This window comes from Schistocerca serialis, chromosome 6, assembly GCF_023864345.2.
Source record: "Schistocerca serialis cubense isolate TAMUIC-IGC-003099 chromosome 6, iqSchSeri2.2, whole genome shotgun sequence".
Classification (NCBI taxonomy): Eukaryota; Metazoa; Arthropoda; class Insecta; order Orthoptera; family Acrididae; genus Schistocerca; species Schistocerca serialis.
In genome coordinates this window covers 151,602,751-151,625,895 of record NC_064643.1, presented here as the reverse complement: position 1 = coordinate 151,625,895, position 23,145 = coordinate 151,602,751, and the positions used below count along the sequence as shown (strand labels likewise).

The 23,145-nt window shown below is 42.5% G+C and overlaps 1 protein-coding gene across 1 annotated transcript in view; it reads left to right on the top strand.

The window, feature by feature from the left end:
- The first annotated feature begins 568 nt into the window (after nucleotides 1–568).
- Nucleotides 569–23,145, top strand: part of LOC126484704 (YLP motif-containing protein 1-like) — a 138,308-nt gene continuing 115,731 nt past the window's right edge. Inside the window, exon 1 of the mRNA XM_050108300.1 lies at nucleotides 569–698. Coding sequence (XP_049964257.1) covers nucleotides 569–698 — 130 coding nt within the window. The remainder of the gene's footprint in view (nucleotides 699–23,145) is intronic.

The window sequence follows — 23,145 nt, the reverse complement described above, 5'->3', positions numbered from 1 at the left end:
CTCTGTATTTATACTATAAACAAATTTGTTAAAACACGGCACTAAGCCCACATGTAAGCATTGTGTAGACTACGGGAGCTGAATGGATGGTGACATATCAGACAGTTGGAGAGGTGAATGACACCGGGGCGGCCATAGCAGTCGAGCAGACGGGCGCCAAGGACTGGAGAAGCAGTTAAGGTCGTCTGCCAGCCCTTTGAGATGCAGAGGGCACAGCTCTCTGCAGGTGCATTGACCCACATAGTGACAGCGAGGCAGCTGGTCGACATTACGTCATTGGGCTATGTACGGACGAGCCTGGGCATGCCACGAGCTGTCAAAGGGCTTATGCCTTGCTGGGAGGCGATTACTTTCGCTGCCGCTTCTAGCTTCCCAGGTCCCATGGGACCTACTACGAAATGGAAAGGCGAGTATGCGCAACAGGGGCGAAGCTGTGGAGCTCTGAATGGAGGTATTTACGTCTCTGGAGACACGGGTGGACAGAGATGGCGATGCCAGGAGGTGATTTACCCCAAACCAGTGTCCATATGCTGTCTGGCTATTCCCATGAACGTCTCCAATGACGGCAATGCATTGCCGTCTACCATGTGATCCAAGATGGTCAGTAATTGAGATGCCACTGATTGCTGCCCCCAGACTAGAAGGAGGTCTTGCCACACCAAGGCTGCTGCCTGTACTGCACATACCAAGTAAAAGGGGTAACCCATGTTGGCAAACTCATCCCGCATAGCTGCCAAATCTAACTTGTTACATTATATGTGTAGTTCTGAGTTTATTCATCTGACAATTGTAAATTTAAAAAATAGGGTTCCCTAAAAATCTTTGGGAAGGGAGCTGTGGGAGATATTTGATGTTCTTCATTAATTTGTTTTATATGTGCCTTGATGTTTTCATTTTTACAATTACATGTATTTTCTGTGTTTTCTTACCAAGTTTTATTTTTCGATTTTTGTAAAGATTCACTTGTTTTATGTCACTGATATGTTGTTTGTTGTGTTGACACATCTTTGTACTGATATAGCTAAACTAAACAAAAATGAACAAATAGTAATAGGACATAAAACTAACAGAAGTGGCTTAACAGTAATCCAGTAAAGGAAGCTAAAGAAGAGCACCTGAGATGCCCTGCTAAGCCTGCAGGACATGACATGTAGTTTAAGTTGTGGAAAGGGGCCAAATTAGCGGCCATCAGTTACACTCGAACATACAACCTTATACGAGGTGCATTCAAGTTCTAAGGCCTCCGATTTTTTTTTTCTGAACTGGAAAGAGATAGAAACATGCGCATTGTTTTAAAATGAGGCCGCGTTCATTGTAAATACGTCCCAGAGATGGCAGCACCGTACGGAAGATGGAATTTTACCGCCAGCGGCGAGAACGAGAACTGTTTTAAATACTTAAAATGGCGACGTTTCCCTTACTTGAACAGCGTGCAATCATTCGTTTTTTGAATTTGCGTGGTGGGAAACCAATTGAAATTCATCGACAGTTGAAGGAGACATGTGGTGTTGGAATTATGGATGTGTCAAAAGTGCGTTCGTGTGTGCGACAGTATAATGAAGGCAGAACATCGTGTGACAACAAACCGAAACAACCTCGGGCTCGCACAAGCCGGTCTGACGACATGATCGAGAAAGTGGAGAGAATTGTTTTGGGGGATCGCCAAATAACTGTTGAACAGATCGCCTCCAGAGTTGGCATTTCTGTGGGTTCTGTGCACACAATCCTGCATGACGACCTGAAAATGCGAAAACTGTCATCTAGGTGGGTGCCACGAATGCTGACGGGTTACCACATGGCTGCCCGTGTGGCATGTTACCAAGCAATGTTGACGCGCAACAACAGCATGAATGGGACTTTCTTTTCGTCGGTTGTGACAATGGATGAGACGTGGATGCCATTTTTCAATCCAGAAACAAAGCGCCAGTCAGCTCAATGGAAGCACACAGATTCATCGCCACCAAAATAATTTCGGGTAACCGCCAGTGCTGAAAAAATGATGGTGTCCATGTTCTGGGAGAGCGAGGGCGTAATCCTTACCCACTGCGTTCCAAAGGGCACTACGGTAACAGGTGCATCCTACGAAAATGTTTTGAAGAACAAATTCCTTCCTGCACTGCAACAAAAACATCCGGGAAGGGCTGCGCGTGTGCTGTTTCACCAAGACAACGCACCCGCACATTGAGCTATCGTTACGCAACAGTTTCTTCGTGATCACAACTTTGAAGTGATTCCTCATGCTCCCTACTCACCTGACCTGGCTCCTAGTGACTTTTGGCTTTTTCCAACAATGAAAGACACTCTCCGTGGCCGCACATTCACCACCCGTGCTGCTATTGCCTCAGCGATTTTCCAGTGGTCAAAACAGACTCCTAAAGGAGGCTTCGCTGCTGCCATGGAATCATGGCGTCAGCGTTGTGAAAAATGTGTACGTCTGCAGGGCGATTACGTCAAGAAGTAACGCCAGTTTCATCGATTTCGGGTGAGTAGTTAATTAGAAAAAAAATCGGAGGCCTTAGAACTAGAATGCACCTCGTATTTGATGAAACATTATGGAGCTAAGATAATTTTAAAAGAAAGAAAATACAGCTTCAGGTTTGGAACTTAATGAATGGCTGGATGCGCTATATAATCTCATGCCTTAAGGGCAAGACCACTTTAATTTAAAAATGGCTGAAAGCCAATAACTTAAAGCTCAACAAAAATCAGAAATTAGAAAGGCAAAACCTTATCTTAAATTAGTTCCTTAATTAGGCTGAAGGCCCAAAGAATCTGACACTTTATTAGCAAACAACTGAAATTCAAAATCGGCTGAAAGCCCAACACTTAAGATTCAATAACATTGATATTAAAAGTGCCAGAGGCTTTACATAAAACAGTTCTTAAATTAGGCTGAAGACCCAAACCATCTAACACCTTAAGAGTAGAATAACTTTAATTCAAAATCGGCTGAAGGCCTCCAAGAATCTGACACTTTAAGAGCAAAACAACTTAAATTCATAATCGGCTGAAGGCGCAACACTTAAGGCTCAATAACATTAATTTTAAAAATGCCAAAGGCTTTATGTAAAACAGGTCTTAAATTAGGCTGAAGGCCCAAACCATCTGACAGCTTAAGAGCAGAACAACTTTAATTCAAAATCGGCTGAAGGGGCAAAGATTCTGACACTTTAAGAGTAAAACAACTTACTTTCAAAATCGGCTGTAGGCCCAACACTCAAGACTCAATAATATTAATTTTAAAAATGCCAAAGGATTTACGTAAGACAGTTCTTAAATTAGGCTGAAGGCCCAAACCATCTGACGCCTTAAGCGCAAAACAACGTTAGTCTATAAAACGGCTAGAAGCCATACAAGTACAAACTACAAGGACAAACAAGAAAAGACAGTACACGCAATGTCGCTCAGAAGTTCGGAAGGTCGGCCTGAAATTAAAACACTAATGCTCGCTTAGGTGAGCCAGGCAGTCGGCCCAATCATTGTTGATCCGACGACAACCCAATCGACAGACCGCAGAGAGTCAACGGACCCTCTGACAAGATAACATGAAAACACACGTTGTTGGTCATGGGAATATCCCAACATCGGACAACGAACTTAAAACGACCCAATGTGAACAGTCGTTACTTGTTGGTAGATTAAGTCAAAACCCAACTTTCATGTCCAGGATCGGTGAGCCACAAACCTCGTAGCAATGCGAACAGCGCCGCACACTCCGACACCACAAAGAGGCCACCAGCGGCCTGGACAAACCACGCACCGCAGGGAATTCCTCACTGCTCCACGCCAATCGACCTACTGTCCAGGCCTGGAAACGGTGGAAGGACCAAGAGTACGTCGGCCGATGAGACGACCAACCGAACGACCAACCAAAGGTCGTCAGACTCCAATCTCCCTCCGTTCATGTATGTCGCCAGCGGTCGGAGGGCACTGGCTGTCGGCGTATCACTGGCGCTCCGTCCACCGACTTCACTGCTGCTGTATCCCGATTGCACTGCTGGTGCGTCCCGGATTGAGTGCCAGACACACGACGACCCAGAAATACTATCGGCCGCTCCAGAGATGATACGACAGTGCACTTATCGATGCGCGCTGCTGCTGCTGCTCATGGGCAAGTAAGGCAGGAAGTTAGTGACGCCAGTAAATGGTATAAGAAAACGAGGTGGCAGTACCGTAATAGAAAATAACAATAAATGGGATAAACGCGAGTCATGCACGGCTCAAACGTGTTACTTAAAAACATCAACAAGAATTTTATTGAGGGCAATGCCCTAATAGTAAAATCTGACAAAGTTAAATGCAGTATTTATCATGGAAAAACATGATGTATAAATAAAACAATTGAGTTCTTCCAGAATAATCATATGAAAGAAATCTCTCACGACCCCACACAGAAATTCAACAGTAAACTAAAGAAATAGTTGAATAAAATATGCTTCTTCTTAAGAAGGGAAGAAACACAGCGATTCACAGTTATGAACAAAACAGCCCCAAAGTTAAGAGCCCAGCCAAAGATCCATAAACCTAATATCCCCATTAGACCAATTCTCAATTCCATAAATCCATAGAAAGAAGGATCCTTTATTGTATGATTATATGATAGCGGAACAAACACTGGTAGCAGTTACTTCTGTAAAATATCTGGGAGTATGCGTGCGGAACGATTTGAAGTGGAATGATCATATAAAATTAATTGTTGGTAAGGCGGCTACCAGGTTGAGATTCATTGGGAGAGTGCTTAGAAAATGTAGTCCATCAACAAAGGAGGTGGCTTCCAAAACACTCGTTCGACCTATACTTGAGTATTGCTCATCAGTGTGGGATCCGTACCAGATCGGTCTGACGGAGGAGATAGAGAAGATCCAAAGAAGAGCGGCGCGTTTCGTCACAGGGTTATTTGGTAACCGTGATAGCGTTACGGAGATGTTTAATAAACTCAAGTGGCAGACTCTGCAAGAGAGGCGCTCTGCATCGCGGTGTAGCTTGCTCGCCAGGTTTCGAGAGGGTGCGTTTCTGGATGAGGTATCGAATATATTGCTTCCCCCTACTTATACCTCCCGAGGAGATCACGAATGTAAAATTAGAGAGATTAGAGCGCGCACGGAGGCTTTCAGACAGCCGTTCTTCCCGCGAACCATATGCGACTGGAACAGGAAAGGGAGGTAATGACAGTGGCACATAAAGTGCCCTCCGCCACACACCGTTGGGTGGCTTGCGGAGTATCAATGTAGATGTAGAAATCACCCAGGCTACAAAGTTATGTGTAAGCTGCATTCAATTTGACAAAAACAATAAAGATTTAAAACTTCTTATTCAGTGAAAAAAACTACGAAGACATTCGAAGTATTAAAGACCTTGATATCCCATCCAATGCAAAGCTCATCTGCCTTGACATAGTAAACTTATATAGCTGCATCCTATCAAAGTATCCATCGATATAATCAAATATAACTTGTTATAAGATCAGACTATATCCACAGCTGAAGTAGTTGAATTAATAGAATTGCTAGAGCTTGTCCTTTCACACAGTTATTTCACATTTAATTGCAAAATGTACAAACAAGGTGTAGGCCTATCAATGGGAGTTCCTCGAAGTGGAATCATTGCAGAAATTTTCATTGACCACTTGAAAATAAACTTCTCAGCAAACAAAGACATAATAACCTAGAAAATTGTACACTACTGCAGATATGTTAATGAAACATTCATTGTATACAATGGAAATGATGAAGAAATAGTAACTCTATTAAACAGATTCAATAATTTACACAATAATATCCAGTTCATTATAGAACATGATAATGATAACAAAATTAATTTTCTAGACATGACAGTAACTAACACATACGAAACCCTAAACATCAATGTATACAGAAAACCAACATACACAAAGTCATTAATAAATCTTCCACACATCAGAACTCACACAAACAAGCTGCATTCAGATCCTTCTTAAACAGAGCACAGAAATTCCCACTTAATGCTGCCGACTATGAGACAGAAATGAACATTATCAGATACATTGCTCATAATGACTATCACAATATGAAATAGACACACTTTCACAACGACCAACTAAAAATGACAACAAACAACGTGAAATAGCTTTTGTAATGCCATATAGCCCGATGATGAGGTATACCCTTGATAAATAAATATCAGTTAATAAATTTTGTGACTGGTAGCGGTAGTTAAAAAACTCTACATATTTTTTGAGACAATCACAGTCTAAAAATAGTCAAAATTGCTTCAAAGTCCTCGAATGTTGCTATCGAAATTTCCTACGTTCACGAACTCTTGCAGAAGTCCAACAGGTCCCTACAGCTGTCATCTGAAAAATTTAGGTTTAATCGCGACTGATACGTCGCGATTATTACTCTGGAGCAACCATCTGGCCCAGGACAATATTACCGCACCATCGATCTCTTGTTGCCAAAACCGACAAAATTATACATCCTGTACACAACACCATTTATACTCCACATCTGAACACTTAACAGGATTTGAGCATATTGACTCATTATTTTAAGATTATAGAAACGCCAATTTTCAGTAAAATTAATGCAGTTTCTTCAATTGGTCGCACGTGAACGTTATGATGAATGAAAATTTGATTACATTTTTCGCTATTGTATGTGCTACACGTGAGTTGGGATTAGAATTTGACTAGCTCTTCCCTGGTGTCATTACTTTTTGTAGCAGCGGTTAGTATCTGAGTTATCTGCGTCTTAGCGAAATGGTAAAAATTAGCACTATATTATTTTAACCATTTTCAACTCAAGGAGATTGTGATAGTAGGCTATTATCGAATATTACCGCTACACACGGTGTTTCAAATTTATTCTGCATTTAAAAAAACTATTTAGACCTCGAGATCAACATTCCAGATAGTATTGCTTTGACAGAACTCCTGAACAGATTTTCGATAGTATTGAGACAGGTCTATCACTTGACACTCTGTCCGTTTCACTAACCGCGTGCAAAAGTAAATAACATTTCAACACAATCTTCCAGTACCAATATATAAAGTTCTACTACACTTACAGGGTAGATATTTCGATGTGCTTCCTCATCCAGTTTTTACTTTTTATGTGGTACCACTGCCTATTATATGTCTTTGCTAGTAAGGATTTTACTTATGCTCCAGCTGTGAAATAATATGCGGCTTTTCAGTGTTTGCCAAGGTACAACACTTAAGTCATGTTTTAGGCTATTGGTGAGCCATCGACATACCCTTACAGTGGAAGTAGGTAACTTTACCCATAATCAGCTCGCTTCCTGTAGTATCAAATGAATCTAATTATAGGTGCTATGCAACAGGTAACTTAATTACTTTAATTTATTAATACGTAAAACCTCCGTGGGTGAAGTAGCTATTGGGATGATAACCAAACTAATGAAGGAAGCAATGATGACTGGAAAACCGTATATATTACAATTTAATGCAGACTTCATGTTAAACACATGGACACAAGGACACGAAATTACCACGTTCATTGAATATTAATACAAGTTTACAATGTAATTAAAGTAAAAACGCCTTGGCGAAAACTCAGGCGATGAGATGAAGGTGAATACGATACAGCAAACACAAAAGGAGGTGGGGATCATTTAGTTTGCAGAAATCACACAGTGATTGCCGAACGTTAATCAGAAAGCATAGAAACAGCCACATAAAGAATCATGCATCTTTGTTGGTTTCGATATTACTAGCGACTCTAGTGAATTAGAAACGAAATATCCCTAACTGCAGTTGTAGAAGTCCACATATGGTACAACCTATCTCCTTAGTCGCTTTGTTTGGAAACGCCGCAGCGGCTCAGCATACTTAGTGTTACCGATGCCTGAGAGAAGGCATTTGTGGTGGTTGAAAATCCCGAGTCATCTATTCTGCGCCGACGGCTGCTCTTCCTCTAAATCTAAGTCCCCATCTCAGCTGAAGAGTCATTTGGTGAGTATCGGAAGAAAGTATTCCCAAGAAGCGCTCCCAGCAAGTAGCAGACTTTATACTTGTACATGATTTTGAGCGCCAATGACAGTGATTCTTCCAAGTGCCGACCAATCTCGTCCTTTCTGATATTGCAATAATTTCCCTTCCATAGTCACTTTAAACATAACTGACCATTGATACAAATTTTTAGTGTTGGAGTGAAGAAACAAAGCTCCTGACACCCACCATCCGTCGTACATCTTTTTTGTAGCCAACTGGGTATCTCATCCATGCAGACAGCAATTCCTTTTCTCCCACTCTATAATTACTTCGTATTATTGAATGGCAGCAATTCTTACTATTTTGCAAGATGGTCAAAAAGAAAGCAATTAACTTGGCACCAGCCACACAGCTGAGGGTCCCGTGTTTCTGGACACAAAAGTATCATTTGATATCAAGTCTCATTCCCCTTCAGATGTATCTATCTTCGCATTGTTGTGAACTACCTTTTCCCAGAATGCTGAATTCCCGGTGAAGGCAGAGCACAGTAAATCTGTGACCTGTCGTTGTCTGCTCGTGCCATGTCCCTTAAGGGCCAAACGCTACCCCACGTTAAAAATACGATACAATGGCTTCTGTTGTGAAGGACACAACACAAATTCTGCCTCTTTGGCGCGGTTTAGGCCTAGCACAATATGCTATTCCAACACTATACCTGCTCTTCTCATTGCCCTGGCTGCATTGGCCCTTCGAAAAAGCCAGCGGCCAACCTAATGGTCAGAAGCAGTGTTGTTTCCCCTTGCTGTGGTTTCCTCTGCCCCACCTGTACTAATAAGACTCGCAACTACATTTGAACACACCTCCAGGAGAAGAAATGAGTAAGGATATCGTAATTTGATTTGGCAATCAGCCACTTCAGCTTTTGTCATATTTATACTGTCGTTTGTAGCTTGGGTCTGATTTAGATTGCCTGGACTTGTTAATTAACTGAAACTCAATTGCTGTTTGGGACAGTTTTGGCAAAAACGATCGCGTGGCACATTAGCGGACTTGTGATGGCCACTTGCCCATGGAAAGCCATTCGCAGTAACGCTTATGTCTGCTTACCGTCCGTGAATATCCGGTTTACTTCGTGGCCCGTGCGCTGTGCCAGTAGGAGAGAGTCAGGAGTTGTCTGCTGGTCAGACAAATGTCTCTACTTACTACGCCCCACCCGATCTATTCTACCATAGAGCAGAGAGAGTCCAGACGCGCCTGTCTGTCATCTCTGGACACTCCTGTGACCACACTATGAATCAAATTGCTCGAGTTATTGTTGCATCATTCCAACAACACGTTGTTAATAACGGTCGTGCAGAGATCTTAGCCGACAGGGACAAAAGAAATTTGTCGCACCTTTTCACTTGAATTCTGTTCGAAAGGCGTTAGAAATCTTTGCAGCCAGTGAGACAGCCCCATCTCAACCAGTTTCTGAGCACACACTGTGAACTGCATCCAGTTGTAGACATTGAGTGTAGTGTATCTCGCAGACACTATCTCGTGGTGTAATTTCGCTACCTTTTTTTTGTAGGTGTATTTTGTAACACGGTTCGATGCCACTCATTGAGGTTATCGAGATCATGGCCAGCCTAGCCCAGAAAGTAGTGCACCACATTCTTTCTCTTCAACAATTCTTTAATGAACATAATGAGAATTACACACACCAAAAAGTGGTGTTTTATTTACACACCCTGTTTTTCCATGTAATCTCCATCCTGCTCTATGGCCTTCCTCCAACGCGAAACAGGGCGCTTATGCCCTGCGCTACCAATCCTTGTCCTGATGACGGAGCCAATGCTTCACTGTATGAATCACCTCCTCATCGTCCTCAAAATGTCTTCCACGAATGCACCAGCCCTCGTGAATGACAAAATTAGCTCGCTGCAATATGTCAGGTGTGACAGCCGTGGGTGGTCTTCCCGACCGCTGCAAATCGTGGAGCTCCGCTGAACCGCCCTCTGCTGACTTCACCCTCTTCGCCCAGTGATTAACTGTGCTTCTTTTTCAAGATAAAAAACAGCCTTGATCGCAACTTTTTATTTTTATTGGAGTGACCGGTTTCCATTCTATTTAAGAACCATCTTCAGACTCTGAAACAACATATTACCAGACAGAGAGATCGTTATGATAGTAATTACATGTAACAAAATGTAGAACTAATAAATAAATATACCCAGAACGGTGGATGGACTCCGTAGAACCAGTTGCGCCGGCCCTCGACGCTAGAATAACTGCTAATCGGACATTTTTTTTTCTTTATTGTTATTTCACTACCCAAAATGGGGCAGGCTGGTAGCAGCACTATATGCCACACTTCAGCCAAGAGAGTAACAGAAACAATATAGTCAAATGAGAAAAGAACACATAAAGAGAATGGTATAAAGTGATGAAAAAAAAACAAGAACAAAAATAGATGACTATAAACTGTACATTTAAAAACAACATAGACGAGAGCTATACACACATGCGAAGAATGAACACTGTGAGTCAACACGAAAAACAAAGAAACACCAGTGTTAACTCAAACGAATGATGCTGGCGACAATGTTGGTACTGGTGGAATGTAGCACTGCACACAGCACTGGAGTAACACTGACACCACAATGAAAACGTTAAAAATCACTGCACGAAAGGGGACCTACCACTGGGTGAAGGGTGGAGGGGGGATGAAAAGGGAGTGGGGAGACGCGGTAGGGCAAAACTGGGAGGGAGGTAAGAGGGGGGCAGGGAGAAGGAAAGGAGATGGAAGCCTTGGGGGGGGGGGGTGAAAAGGAGAAAGAAGGTGGTTGGCAGGGGAAAAGGAGGAAGAAAGGAAGGGGAGAGGGAGGGAGAGAAGGAGCCCTGAGGAGGGTGAGGGGGAAGGAGGACAGATTAGATCTGGTAGGAGGGGTACATGGAAGGCACGAGGACGTCATCCGGAAGAGGGATTTGGCGGAAGCCACTTTGGGCGAGCGTATGGAGTGTATGGAGATGGAGACTAGACGGAGACACTGTGGTACAGGCGCAGCAGTGGGCTAGGGTGGGAGAGGATGGGGAAACCAAAGGATGGAGGGGGGGGGGGGGAACCAGTTTGCTGGAGATGTATAGGATCTGTATTCTTTCTAGGAAGAGGAGGAGATGGGACAAGGGAATCAGATCATAAAGGATCCGCGTGGGTGACGGGAGGCAGATGCAATAAGCGAGTCAAAGTGCATGGTGCTCAAGGATTTTGAGGGATTTGTAGTAGGTATGGGGAGGGGGGCAGAAGTCCAAGTGGGGTAGGAATAAGATAGGATGGGGGATATCAAGGACTTAAGTAGGATAGAGGAAGTGTCTAATCCCCATGTGCGACCAAACATCAGACAAGGAGGGAATGGTTATTAAATAGGCTTGGTCAAGTCCACCATCCTGAGTCCATGGCTAGCCAATCAGAAAGACTTCTATGATTACGAAGACAAGAAGTAGATTAAAAAGTGCGTTATAGTTCAATTACATAATTGTAAATGATTATTTGTCGTAGAATATAAACTGTAAAGGTTACTTGGTTTAAGATCAGCGAGAAGTATGCTGCCCTCTAACATCTATTCTGAGAAGATACACCAAAGGTTGCTAAATCGACAGTGAGACGCCACTCGCAAAGATACATCGAAGGTTGCCGTGGAAACGGCGTCCTATTCCGATGTGGCAGTCTACAGTGCTGTCAAAGATTACATTAGGCGAGGACCAACGGCCTCTCTCGATATAACATGTTGAAGATAACCAGAAAGTGAATGATAGTTGTATTATATCACAACATCACGTAAGTCTCATTGTTCGTCATGAGATATAAACTGTAAAGGCTAAAGTTTTAAGATCAGCTAATGACACTTCTGTAAAAGATGCATCAAAGGTTGCTATATCGCTAATGAGAAGGTGCTAGCGGAGGTACATCGAGAGTTGCCGTGGAAACGGCGTCCTATTCCCATGCGGCAGTCTACAGAACTGTCAAAGATCGCTATAGATAGAGACTACCGTCCTCTGTCGATATGACATGTTGGAAATAAGTATATGTGATTGTGGTTTTAACGGCCATTACAATTAGTGTGTGAGGAGGCAGTCTTCAGATTAGTACGTAGTGAAAAACGTAGATATTATAGAGTAGCATAAAGTTACTATATGCAGGTTCTATTCTATCTAGTATTGATTACGAAAAAGTTAAAATGTAGAATCATGATACTATTAGGTAGAATGGTGACAATATTCGTGTACACTAAGGTAAATAATCCCTTAATGAGAGATAGTTGACACTAATATGTGACATAAACTTTACTTTACATATAGCATTTAGAGGACAGAACCTCTATAACCAGGAGACCCTTAGCGATGTAGGAAAAATGGGGTATTATTTGCTAGAATTGACATATAGTAAATCCAAGTTTTATCATGAATGTAATGAGACAACAGCAATGGTTATATCGAGATATATATATTTACCACGCGGAGCCATCTGTTGGCGTCTGTTTGCCGCCGAACCTGGATGGCGGCTATTCGTATTGCTCTCCTGCACATCCATGTTAACTTACAAGGAGAGGTCAGAAGTGTGGAATCGACTTTATGAAATCAAAAATACGGTGACGTATGCTAAAATCCCAGGTGTCACACCCTGCAGCGATTCACCCCGATGGGTATACGTTTGCGAGCGATTGACGAAAAAGCAAAATTTGGAATTTTGTGTGATACTCAGTAGCGTTAAGAAAGTTGCATTGTGCTGTGTAATGGGCAGACTAACAGCTTCGCCTGCAAGAAGTTGTAGATTCGAATCATTTCAGGACCAATACCATTTTATTTTCTCGTTTTTAAATCTTTAAAGAAATTATTTCGATCATTATTTTATTTGGTTAATTAGTTTAAATGTAACTTCTTATTTCTAGTCTTTTTGATATTTTAATCAACATATGAACTATGATCTAATTATGTCGACTGTGCAAGGGTGTGAAAGACGTATTTTTTGTTACCAGATGCGGTTTTTTTATTTTATTTATTTATTTATTGCTGGATAATCGTCATACAGACATTTAAAAACGTAACCTTTAATACCTATTACCGTATGGAGAAAATAACGCGGATGAAAATTGAAATGAAAGACGGTTTTATAAGTAAAACGGAATTCAAAGTCAATGAGAACTAGGTATAATGAACACAATAATGTGAACGAAAATGCGGGTGAAAAAACGAAAGAAAATGAATGGAAATTACTACTCAACATTAATTACAAACCCATGAACAAAGACCTCAAGTGGAACAGAAATGATAGGAAGAAATATTACAGCAAATGAAGAAGTTGATATTACGATTAAAATCACATGATAAAGGAGTGGAAACAAAAAATTGCGTTTAAATTAATGATCAAGGTCATTTTGATAAAGATTTAAAATAAAAATGCTGTACCTGCCGAGTTTTGAACCCACAAACTCCTGCTGTAAGTCTGTTTTCCCACTCATGCTACCATGCAACCGTAGTAAATAACACCATTGCGTTAATGCTGTTGCCATAGACACAAAATCTTGAGATTTTGTTTTTTGTCGATAATCTGCAAACGACGACGTACTAGGGGGAATGGCTACAATGTGTGATACCTGGGCTCTTTATCTACACAGTCGTATAGATGGTTTTAAAAAGTCGATACCACCTGGTTACTGATCTGGAATTGGAGCGTTGCAGCTCCGACTTCGCTACGTCCCAGACTCGTTAATGCTTTGTTCACCTTGTAAATTCAGTCTACTGTGGCTTGCAGGAACGTGTGTTCTTTCCTCTGTGGTTCGGTGTATACACCGAACCAAGCGATATGGTGAGTTTCTCCCCACGCTACGCAGGATACAATACATCTTGTCCTGTTTCATGTGCGAATGGGCCAGAAAGAAATCTTCGTCCATTGTACAGTAAGAACTCGTTATTTAAAAGTAGCTGGTGCACAGCGCATCGCTGCCGCATAAGAAATAATTGTGGAAACATCGTTTGCAATTTGAAACAGTTATCTTGTTCAATTAGCAACGGTCCAAAGAATGATACTTATTTTCCTGTTGATAACGAATACATTTATTGAAATTGAGGGATATTTAAAGGAGAAGTATAAATGATATTTCTTTTATTTCATTATTCTTTCCGTAATGGCCCAATAGGACCATGAGAAGTATAATCCATCAATGTCACTCTTCATCGTTAGCCTTCCATTGTCTCCAAATTTGTTTAAACCTTTCAGATTGAAGTCTCTTCCTTTAATCAGACCACGGTGTTCCAGTCGTTTTTCTAACTTCCCTCTGACCAACGTTCCAAGCCTGAATGTTTTTCTATTAGTAACGTCTGACTGAGCTATATTGGCTACTTTTAGATCCTCCTTAATCGCAGCGATCCATTCTATTGCCTCAGTTTTGACCTTACTTCTCTTTTCGTAGAATTCTAGTATTTGTTTTGTCAAACTAGTGGGTGTCTTTGTGTTATTGTGCCCGTAAAATTTAAGTCTCCATTTCCTCACGTCACCATGTATGTCTCTATATTCTTCTATTTCCTTATTACTTCTCAGCCTATAAGTTTCTCCATCAGTAATTTTGGGGCGTAATATTTTCCTAATTTTATTTCTTTCTTTCGTATTTCTTCAATATCGGTCTTTGTATTTAAAATTAAAGTTTTTTTTTCTCGAAGACATTCAGGTTTGATTACAGTGGTGTGATGCCTCAGTTTACTGAATTTATTAAGTGATTTTTTATTAGAAATATTTTGTGTTAATCTTAATTTTTGACAGCAATCTTCGTTTGCAGCTTATTCCAGACTGCTTTCTTGTATGATTTCCCCCAAGTATTTAAAATGAGAAACCCTTTTTATTTTTCCTTATTTTGTTTTTAAAAACTTTGGTGCTTGTGGGTTGCATGTCATATATTCCGTTTTTTTCGAATGATATTTGTAGTCCTACTTTTTCCTCGTATTCTTTAAGAATTTCAGTTTGTTTCTGAGCTGTGATAATATTCCCAGTTAAAATTTCCAGATCAGCTGCCAAGGTGAGGAAATCTTCTCTAATATTGCTTCTGTCTAACTTCATTGATTTATCTATATTTTGACTCGACTTTTGCTCTTGCCATTCTTTAATCACCTTTTCCGAAATGCAGTTTAACAACAATGGGGACAGTATATCTCCTGTATCGGCAAATATCCAATAAGAAATTGTTCAGAAATTTCTCTCATGAATTTAAATTTAGAGCTATTGTCAGTTAACGTTTCCTTAATCAGTGTTAGGAGTTTTATTATCTATCCCTTACCCCTTTAAAATTTGGAAAAGAGGTTCACGATCCACTGAGTTGTAGGCCTTTTTAAAATACCACAGATCTACATACGATATTGCTACCAGAAATACTTTGGTGCCTAAGGATTAGTTTTAAATTACGATTTGGTTCCGGACAAGATCTGTTTGGTCTAAAGCCTGCTTGGTATTCACTAATTTAAGGCTCTAATTTTCTTGGTCTTAATCAAGTAAGCAATGCGAGAGAATTTTGTATGCGACCAGGAGAAGAGAGATTCCTTTCTAATTATTAACATCGCTTCTATCTCCTTTTTTATGAAATGGACGAATTGGGGCAGTTTTCCAGTCCTCAGGTACTAGTTTGCTAGATATTTCCTATAAGTTGAGGGATTTCTTTTATAGTGTTAGGGCCAGCTGATTTTAGTAGTTGTGCAATTATACCGTCTTCTCCGGATGCATTATTGTTTTTAAGTCTTTTAATTTGTTTAATTATTTCGATTTCGTCAGGTTCTTTAGAGTTAGGGTTGGTGTTATTAGTTTGCTGTGGTTGGAATTTATTCGTTGGTTCTGGACAGTTCAATAGTTTTTCAAAATAATTGACAAGTACCTTACAATTTTACTGGTTGTTAAAAGCTAAACAGCCATTTTCATTTTTGAAGCAAATACTTTGAGGTTGGTAACCAGTTAGATTTGTTTCTAATGATTTATGAAAGTTTCTTGTACTGTTGTTTTGGAAGTCTGTCTCGATTACTAAAATTTGGGCATTTTCGTAGTTTCTTTTAGTCTGTCGGATTAATTTAGATGTTTATTTTTTACAGTTAAAAAGGTGTTCCCCGTACTTTCAGTTTTGTTACTATTCCTATTTTTGAATGCCCCATGTTCAGACTTAACTGTTGTTTCACAATTCGCTTTTCGCCAAAGGTGTTTTTGTTTCTTCCAAAGCGGAATTAAATTTTGTGCTGTTGTGATGAACTTTCCTTTTAGCCTTTGCCAGTTTGTGGATTGTTAAATTTTGGTATGACATTTTTTCTTTTGAAGAATTTTTGAGGTTGAAGTTTTACTTTTATTCGCATTAAATAATGGTCAGAATCTATATTAGCCCCTTTCCTAAACTGGACATTTAAAATTTCTTTGTAGTTAGGATATCAAATTGCTACATGATCGATTTGAAATTCTAAATAAATGCATTGGGTGTCCAACAAGTTTTTTGTTTAGAAGGGTTATTTTTAAAGTGTGTTGTCATGATTTCAGCGTTAAAATTTTTGCACGTTTCATTAAGTCTTTGGCCATTTTGGTTTGTCCATTTATGCTCAGGAAAACCACCCACCGTTTTCTTATATGTTTTCTCTTTTCCTAATTGAGCATTAAAATCGCCCACAAAATTTTAACATGAGTTGAGGAAATGTTCGAGAGGATGTTCCCAAGCTCATTAACTTCTTCAGGTTTCTTATGGTTATCCTCATTGATTGGAATGTGGGCATTAATTAAAGTGTATGACTTATTTGTGCATTTAAGAGAAATTGTCAGTAGTCTATTATTAATGGACTTTACCTATGTTACTGATTTTAAAATATTATTGGAGACGGCAAAAGAAAATCCCATATGTGGTGTATTATTAAGTAATATTTTATGTTTTACTTTTAAAAACACGATAATTACCGAAATACGTGGTGTTATTGTCCGTCACTCGTGTTTCTTGAAGTGCCGAGATTTGAATCTTTTGTTCTTTTGATATATCACGCGATTTATGAAGCTTATCTAGTTGCAAAAGTGTCTGTGTGTTGAGTGTTGCAAAAAATGTATTTGTTTTGGTTCTACGTTGGCCGGAGGATTCTGACTTCCTCTGTTGAATCACACTGCATTTTAACCTGGCCGCCCCAAACCCGGAAGGCCAGCTGCGTCAGTAATACTGGGGCAATATTGCGATTATCAAACTGCTCCACCGAGCGAGGTAGCGCAGTGGTTAGCACACTGGACTCGCATTCGGGAGGACGACGGTTCAATCCCGTCTCCAGCCATCCTGATTTAGGTTTTCCGTGATTTCCCTAAATCGTTTCAGGCAAATGCCGGGATGGTTCCTTTGAAAGGGCACGGCCGATTTCCTTCCCAATCCTTCCCTAACCCGAGCTTGCGCTCCGTCTCTAATGACCTCGTTGTCGACGGGACGTTAAACACTAACCACCACCACCACCAAACTGCTCCATGATGATTGTACCCGGAATAAGGTAGTGTTAGGTAGACTCATTGAGTGAGCTCACAGTGTCAAAACAGGAAGGATTAGCTCCAGAATATAAATATCAGCCGCAAGACTGGTGAACACACTGACCATTTTCCCTCTTGCTACAAGACAGACGCAAAGTGGCTTTCGTTTTATTTTGCCTTGGTCTGGGACTGCATATTCTGTATTCGCAGCTGTCCATCATACCTGGTGGAACGTTTACTATCCGCCACTTGTGAGTCGTCCAATATCGTTGGCAAGATCGGCTTCTTAGACTTTTAGTTACTTATTCAAGTGCCTTAGAATGTACCACATTTGCTTTGTTTACCCATTTTCAGCAAACGGTTCAAATGTGTGTGAATTCTTATGGGACCAAACTGCTGGTTCATCGGTCCCTAGACTTGCACACTGCTTGAAGTAACTTATGCTAAGAACAACACACTCACACATGCCCGAGGGAGGACTCGAACCTCCGGTGGGAGGGGCCGCGCAATCAGTGACATGGCGCCTCTAACAGCGCGGGCACTCCGCGCGGCTATCTTCAGCAAAAACAAATAAATTTATTGGCTCCGCAGCTCGTGGTCTTGCGGTAACGTTCTCGCTTCCCACTCGAGGGGTCCAGGGTCGATTCCCGCCTGGGTCAGGGATTTTTCTCCACCTCGTGATGACTGGGTGTTGTGTGTCTTTCATCATCATTCACTCGCAAGTCGCCGAAGTGGCGTAAACTAAAATAAAAGGAGTTGCAATACGGCGGCCGAACTTCCCCGCATGGGGCCTCCCGACAAACAATGCCATACGATCGTTTCAATTCAATTTCTTGGCTGTCCGACTCGTGAAATATGAAACATACAACTGGCCATGTGCAAAACATGGATTTTCTAGATTCAGTCAGCACATCTGAAGTGATAGACCTTGTGCCTTCTTTGCAGTTCTTTGAAATCAGATGGGATGTCGGTGGGAATGATTGGATTGCATGGAATGATCTTCTCCTTTCGAATTTCCATTAAAAACTGTTGCGTCGATGACATTCAGCATCAGTTTTTTAACAGCAATTCTTGTTCCAATACACAATCAGGGAGGATTAATGTCCCGCAAGAAAATAAATGGCACGTGAGTGACAATTTGTGCCTTGTCATTCATGACGCTGTCAATCGATTTGTAGGCAACAGAATTGTCTCTTTAACTGCGTGTTTTTTGCGTTGACGTCGGTGTTTCTTGCTGCCGTAATAGCACGTTCGCAAAGCCGTTTATGATTTTTATAATTGGTGACACTTTGAGGAAAAAAATTCTGAATGAGTTGTTCGATCTATGGCACAATACGCAAAAGTTCCGTGGAAATGAAACACATTATCTGGTAACAACAGCTGATACTTCTCCTTCATGATTGTTCAAAGGCTGTTTCGAAAATGTGGCTACCGACGCATCGCGCACCAAATGTATGCCCATATTGGGTTTTAATATGCGTTTTCGCCAAGGTCTCCAAACATTCCAAGTTTGGAGGGAAGTTTTGAGCTCATTTGCTGGAAGAGTTTGTATGAAGTCGTCAGATATTAGAATGAGAGCGCTATGGAGCGATTGTGCATTTGATAGTAAATCTTTAAGAGTTCGATCAAGCGCTTCAAATGATGAGCCTTGGTGTATTCCTCCAGGACAGTGACCTTGCAAAGTGTCATAATTTTAGCCATGCCAGATCCTTTTCAAATGTTACATATTGGAGCTTCCGAGAAATGCATATCCAGTGGCAATTTGAGTGCCGAATGTGCTGTTCGTCTAAACATCTAATAATGTAGCCGCAGTATCTGATGAAGCAAGAACCAGTGCAATCTTATTTTGAGATCGAATGTGAGCTAAGAGCAAACTGCTGAGGAACGTATTTCCAGGGCCGCCAGGCGCATCAAGGAAGTTTACGCTTCATGTAACTCCTGATTCGGTCAGCCGAGCCGCCGTTCCTCGGTTGTCGCAATTCTGGGCGTCCTTCCAACCCTCAAACCGGCGTCGTCTTCTACAAGGCGTGGCCCTTACACCAGCAAAAGTAGAACAAAAAAAGGCGCGTATTAATGGCCGGTTCCATACCACTAGGTGAGAAGTAGTTTCAATAAATACACTCGGGAGAGAAATACACTGCTGACCACCGTAAATGCAACACCCTGAAGGAACCGTCCGAATCGAGTGAAATTTACACCATGGGTCTGCAGCGATGAGATATGCAACTGATTAGAATTTCAGCGCAGACGCACATCACGCGCGCCTGTGGCGCCACCTCATAGCGCCATTTAAGGCTTGGCGATTTCGACGAGTGTACGTTCGGCACGTGTGTTTACCTTGTGGTTGTTTCACAAGACGATCAGTTATGCCTCGTAGACAACAGCGAACATCGTTTGATCAAGTATCCGAGTTCGACAGAGGAAGGATAGTGGCTTACCGAGATTGTGGATTATCATACAGAGAAAGCGCTAGTCGTGTTGGACGAAACCAAACAACTGTAATGCGGATATGTGACCGTTGGATGCAGGAGGGTACGACGGACCGACGTGGTCGATCGCATTCACCTCGGTGCACCACTGCACGTGCTGATAGGCAAATTGTGCGCATGGCAGTGACGGATCGCTCAGTGACATCCCGAACCATAGCACAGCACATTGCGTCTGTAACGCATCATCCAGTGTCTGCGCGTATCATTCGACGCCGTTTACAGCAGAGTGGTCTGTCCGCAAGACGTCCATTATTTCGTCTACCATTGACGCAGAACCACAGACGTCTCCGTCGCCAATGGTGTGATGACAGACGGATGTGGACGGCAGAATGGAATGACGTTGTCTTTACTGACGAGGTACGCTTCTGTCTGCAGCACCACGATGGTCGGATTCGAGTGTTGAGACACTGTGGAGAGAGGATGCTGGACAGCTGCATTATGCACCGCCACACTGGTCTTGCACCGGGTATTATGGTATGGGGCGGTATTGGATATTACTCTCGCACGCCTCTAGTACGCATTGCCGGTACTTTAAATAGCCGGCGCTACATATCCGAGGTGCTGGAGCCAGTTGTCCTTCCTTACCTTCAGGGCTCGGCCACAGCCATATTTCAACAGGATAATGCGCGACCACACGTGGCACGCATTGTCCAAAGGTTCTTCGTCAATAACCAGATTGAATTGCTTCCCTGGCCGGCTCGCTCTCCGGATCTTTCTCCGATAGAAAACATGTGGCCCATGGTTGCTCAACGAGTGACCCAGATTACATCCCCAGCTGCCACACCAGATGATCTTTGGCAACGTGTGGAAGCTGCTTGGGCTGCTGTACCCCAGGAACACATCCAACGTCTCTTTGACTCAATGCCGAGACGTGTGGCATCGGTGATCTCCAACAATGGCGGCTACTCTGGCTACTGATTCTGGCAGGAACCACATGTCACAGACGTCTGTAAACGTAATCATTTGATACTTGGTCAATATGTTATCTACAAAATAAATTTTGTTGTGCTACCTCTTGTCTTTCTTGGTGTTGCATTTACGGTGGCCAGCAGTGTATAAGTCCGGCGCGAAATAGCATAGTGCCATTGTAAAACCGCAGTCAATATGGCAACGCCGAACTACCAGGGGCTTTAAAGGCAATGGCTAGAAACCAAGGGCCGGAACTCGAGGCAGCCGTATCGAACCAACACACCAGAGAGATGTTATGGAGACCCAGAACGAATTAAGAGGTAGCTGACAATTGCAAAAGTTAAACTAAACAGTCGCCCAACTTAGGTCAACTTGGAGGAGGCAGCAACTTGTACAGCTCACAGGCGGAGTTAATGATACATACCCGTTACCCCAAATACGTTGTGAACTATCCAGAACAAAACACCGGGGTAAATATAACACGACCGCCAGCAAGGCGACTTTGTCCAGGCTTATGGTTTCAGAAAGTCGCGTAAGAAACACCTAAGTCTCCTGTCTGTTCTGGTGGTCACACCCTAACTCCTGTTCCCGCTTCCATCCGCCCAGAACCGCTGCACCCGGCTATCCTGCACCGATCGCTCCCTCTCGCGATCACCGTAGCTGCCACCGCGAGGCGAGTGCGTGCGTCAGAACAAGAACATATCGGAGGCCAGCAGACAAAGAGCAGACAGACCCTGTGAATTCCAAGGAAGCTGAGCCACTCAGCTCAATCTAACCTCACCCCCCCCCTCCCCCCAACCAAAGAAACGCTCACCCCTTTTTTATGTCTTGAATGTTCAGGGAGGAGACTGGTTCTCCTTAACCTAGGAGACTTGAACCCTGGATAGTTTACCCAACTTAAAATTGCTCACAAACGAGCTGGACTTGGAATGAGACGATCTCAAAGGGACCCAAAAACTGTGGTACTACTGGCCATTAAAATTGCTTCACCACGAAGATGACGTGCTACAGACGCGAAATTCAACCGACAGGAAGAAGATGCTGTAATATGCAAATGATTAGCTTTTCAGAGCATTCACACAAGGTTGGCTCCGGTGGCGACACCTACGACGTGCTAATACGAGGAAAGTTTGCAACCGATTTCTCATACACAAACAGCAGTTGACCGGCGTTGCCTGGTGAAACGTTGTAGTTATGCCTCGTGTAAGGAGGAGAAATGCGTACCATCATGTTTCCGACTTTGATAAAGGTCGGATTGTAGCCTCTCACGATTGCGGTTTATCGCATCGCGACATATTTTATCGCGACATTGCTGCTCGCGTTGGTCGAGATCCAATGACTGTTAGCAGAAAATGGAATCGGTGGGTTTAGGAGGGTAATACGGAACGCCATGCTGGATCCCAACGGCCTCGTATCACTAGCAGTCCAGTGACAGGCATCTTATCCGCATGGCTGTAACGGATCGTGCAGCCACGTCTCGATCCCTGAGTCAACAGATTGGGATGTTTGCAAGACAACTACCATCTGCACGAACAGTTCGCCGACGTTTGCAGCAGCATGGACTATCAGCTTGGAGACCATGGCTGCGGTTACCCTTGACGCTGTATCACAGACAGGTGCGCCTGCGATGATGTACTAAACGACGAACCTGGGTGCACAAATGGCAAAAGTCATTTTTTCGGATGAATCCAGGTTCTGTTTACAGCATCATGATGGTCGCATCCATGTTTGGTGACATCGCTGTGAACGCACATCGGAAGCGTGTATTAGTCATCGCCATACTGTTGTATCACCCGGCGTGATGGTAGAGGGTGCCATTGGTTACACGTCTCGGTCACCTCTTGGTCGCATTGACGGCACTTTGAACAGTGGACACTACATTTCAGATGAGTTACTACCCGTGGCTCTTCGCCTGCTGCCGTGGCCAGCACATTCTCCAGATCTCTCACCATCTGAAAACGTCTGGTCAATGGTGGCCGAGCAGCTGGTTCGTCACAATACGCCAGTCACTATTCTTGATGAACCGTGGTATTGTTTTGAAGCTGCATGGGCAGCTGTACCTGTACACGCCATCCAAGCTCTGACTCAATGCCCAGGCGTGTCAAGTCCGTTATTACGGCCAGAGGTGGTTGTTCTGGGTACTGATTTCTCAGGATCTACGCACCCAATTTGAGTGAAACTGTAATCAAATGTCAGTTCTAGTATAATATATTTGTCCAGTGAATACCCGTTTATAATCCGCATTTCTTCTTAGTGTTGCAATTTTAATGACAAGTAGTGTAATTGGAATAGTCCTTCCCCCTTTCTGGTTTATAGTGGGGTTGCCC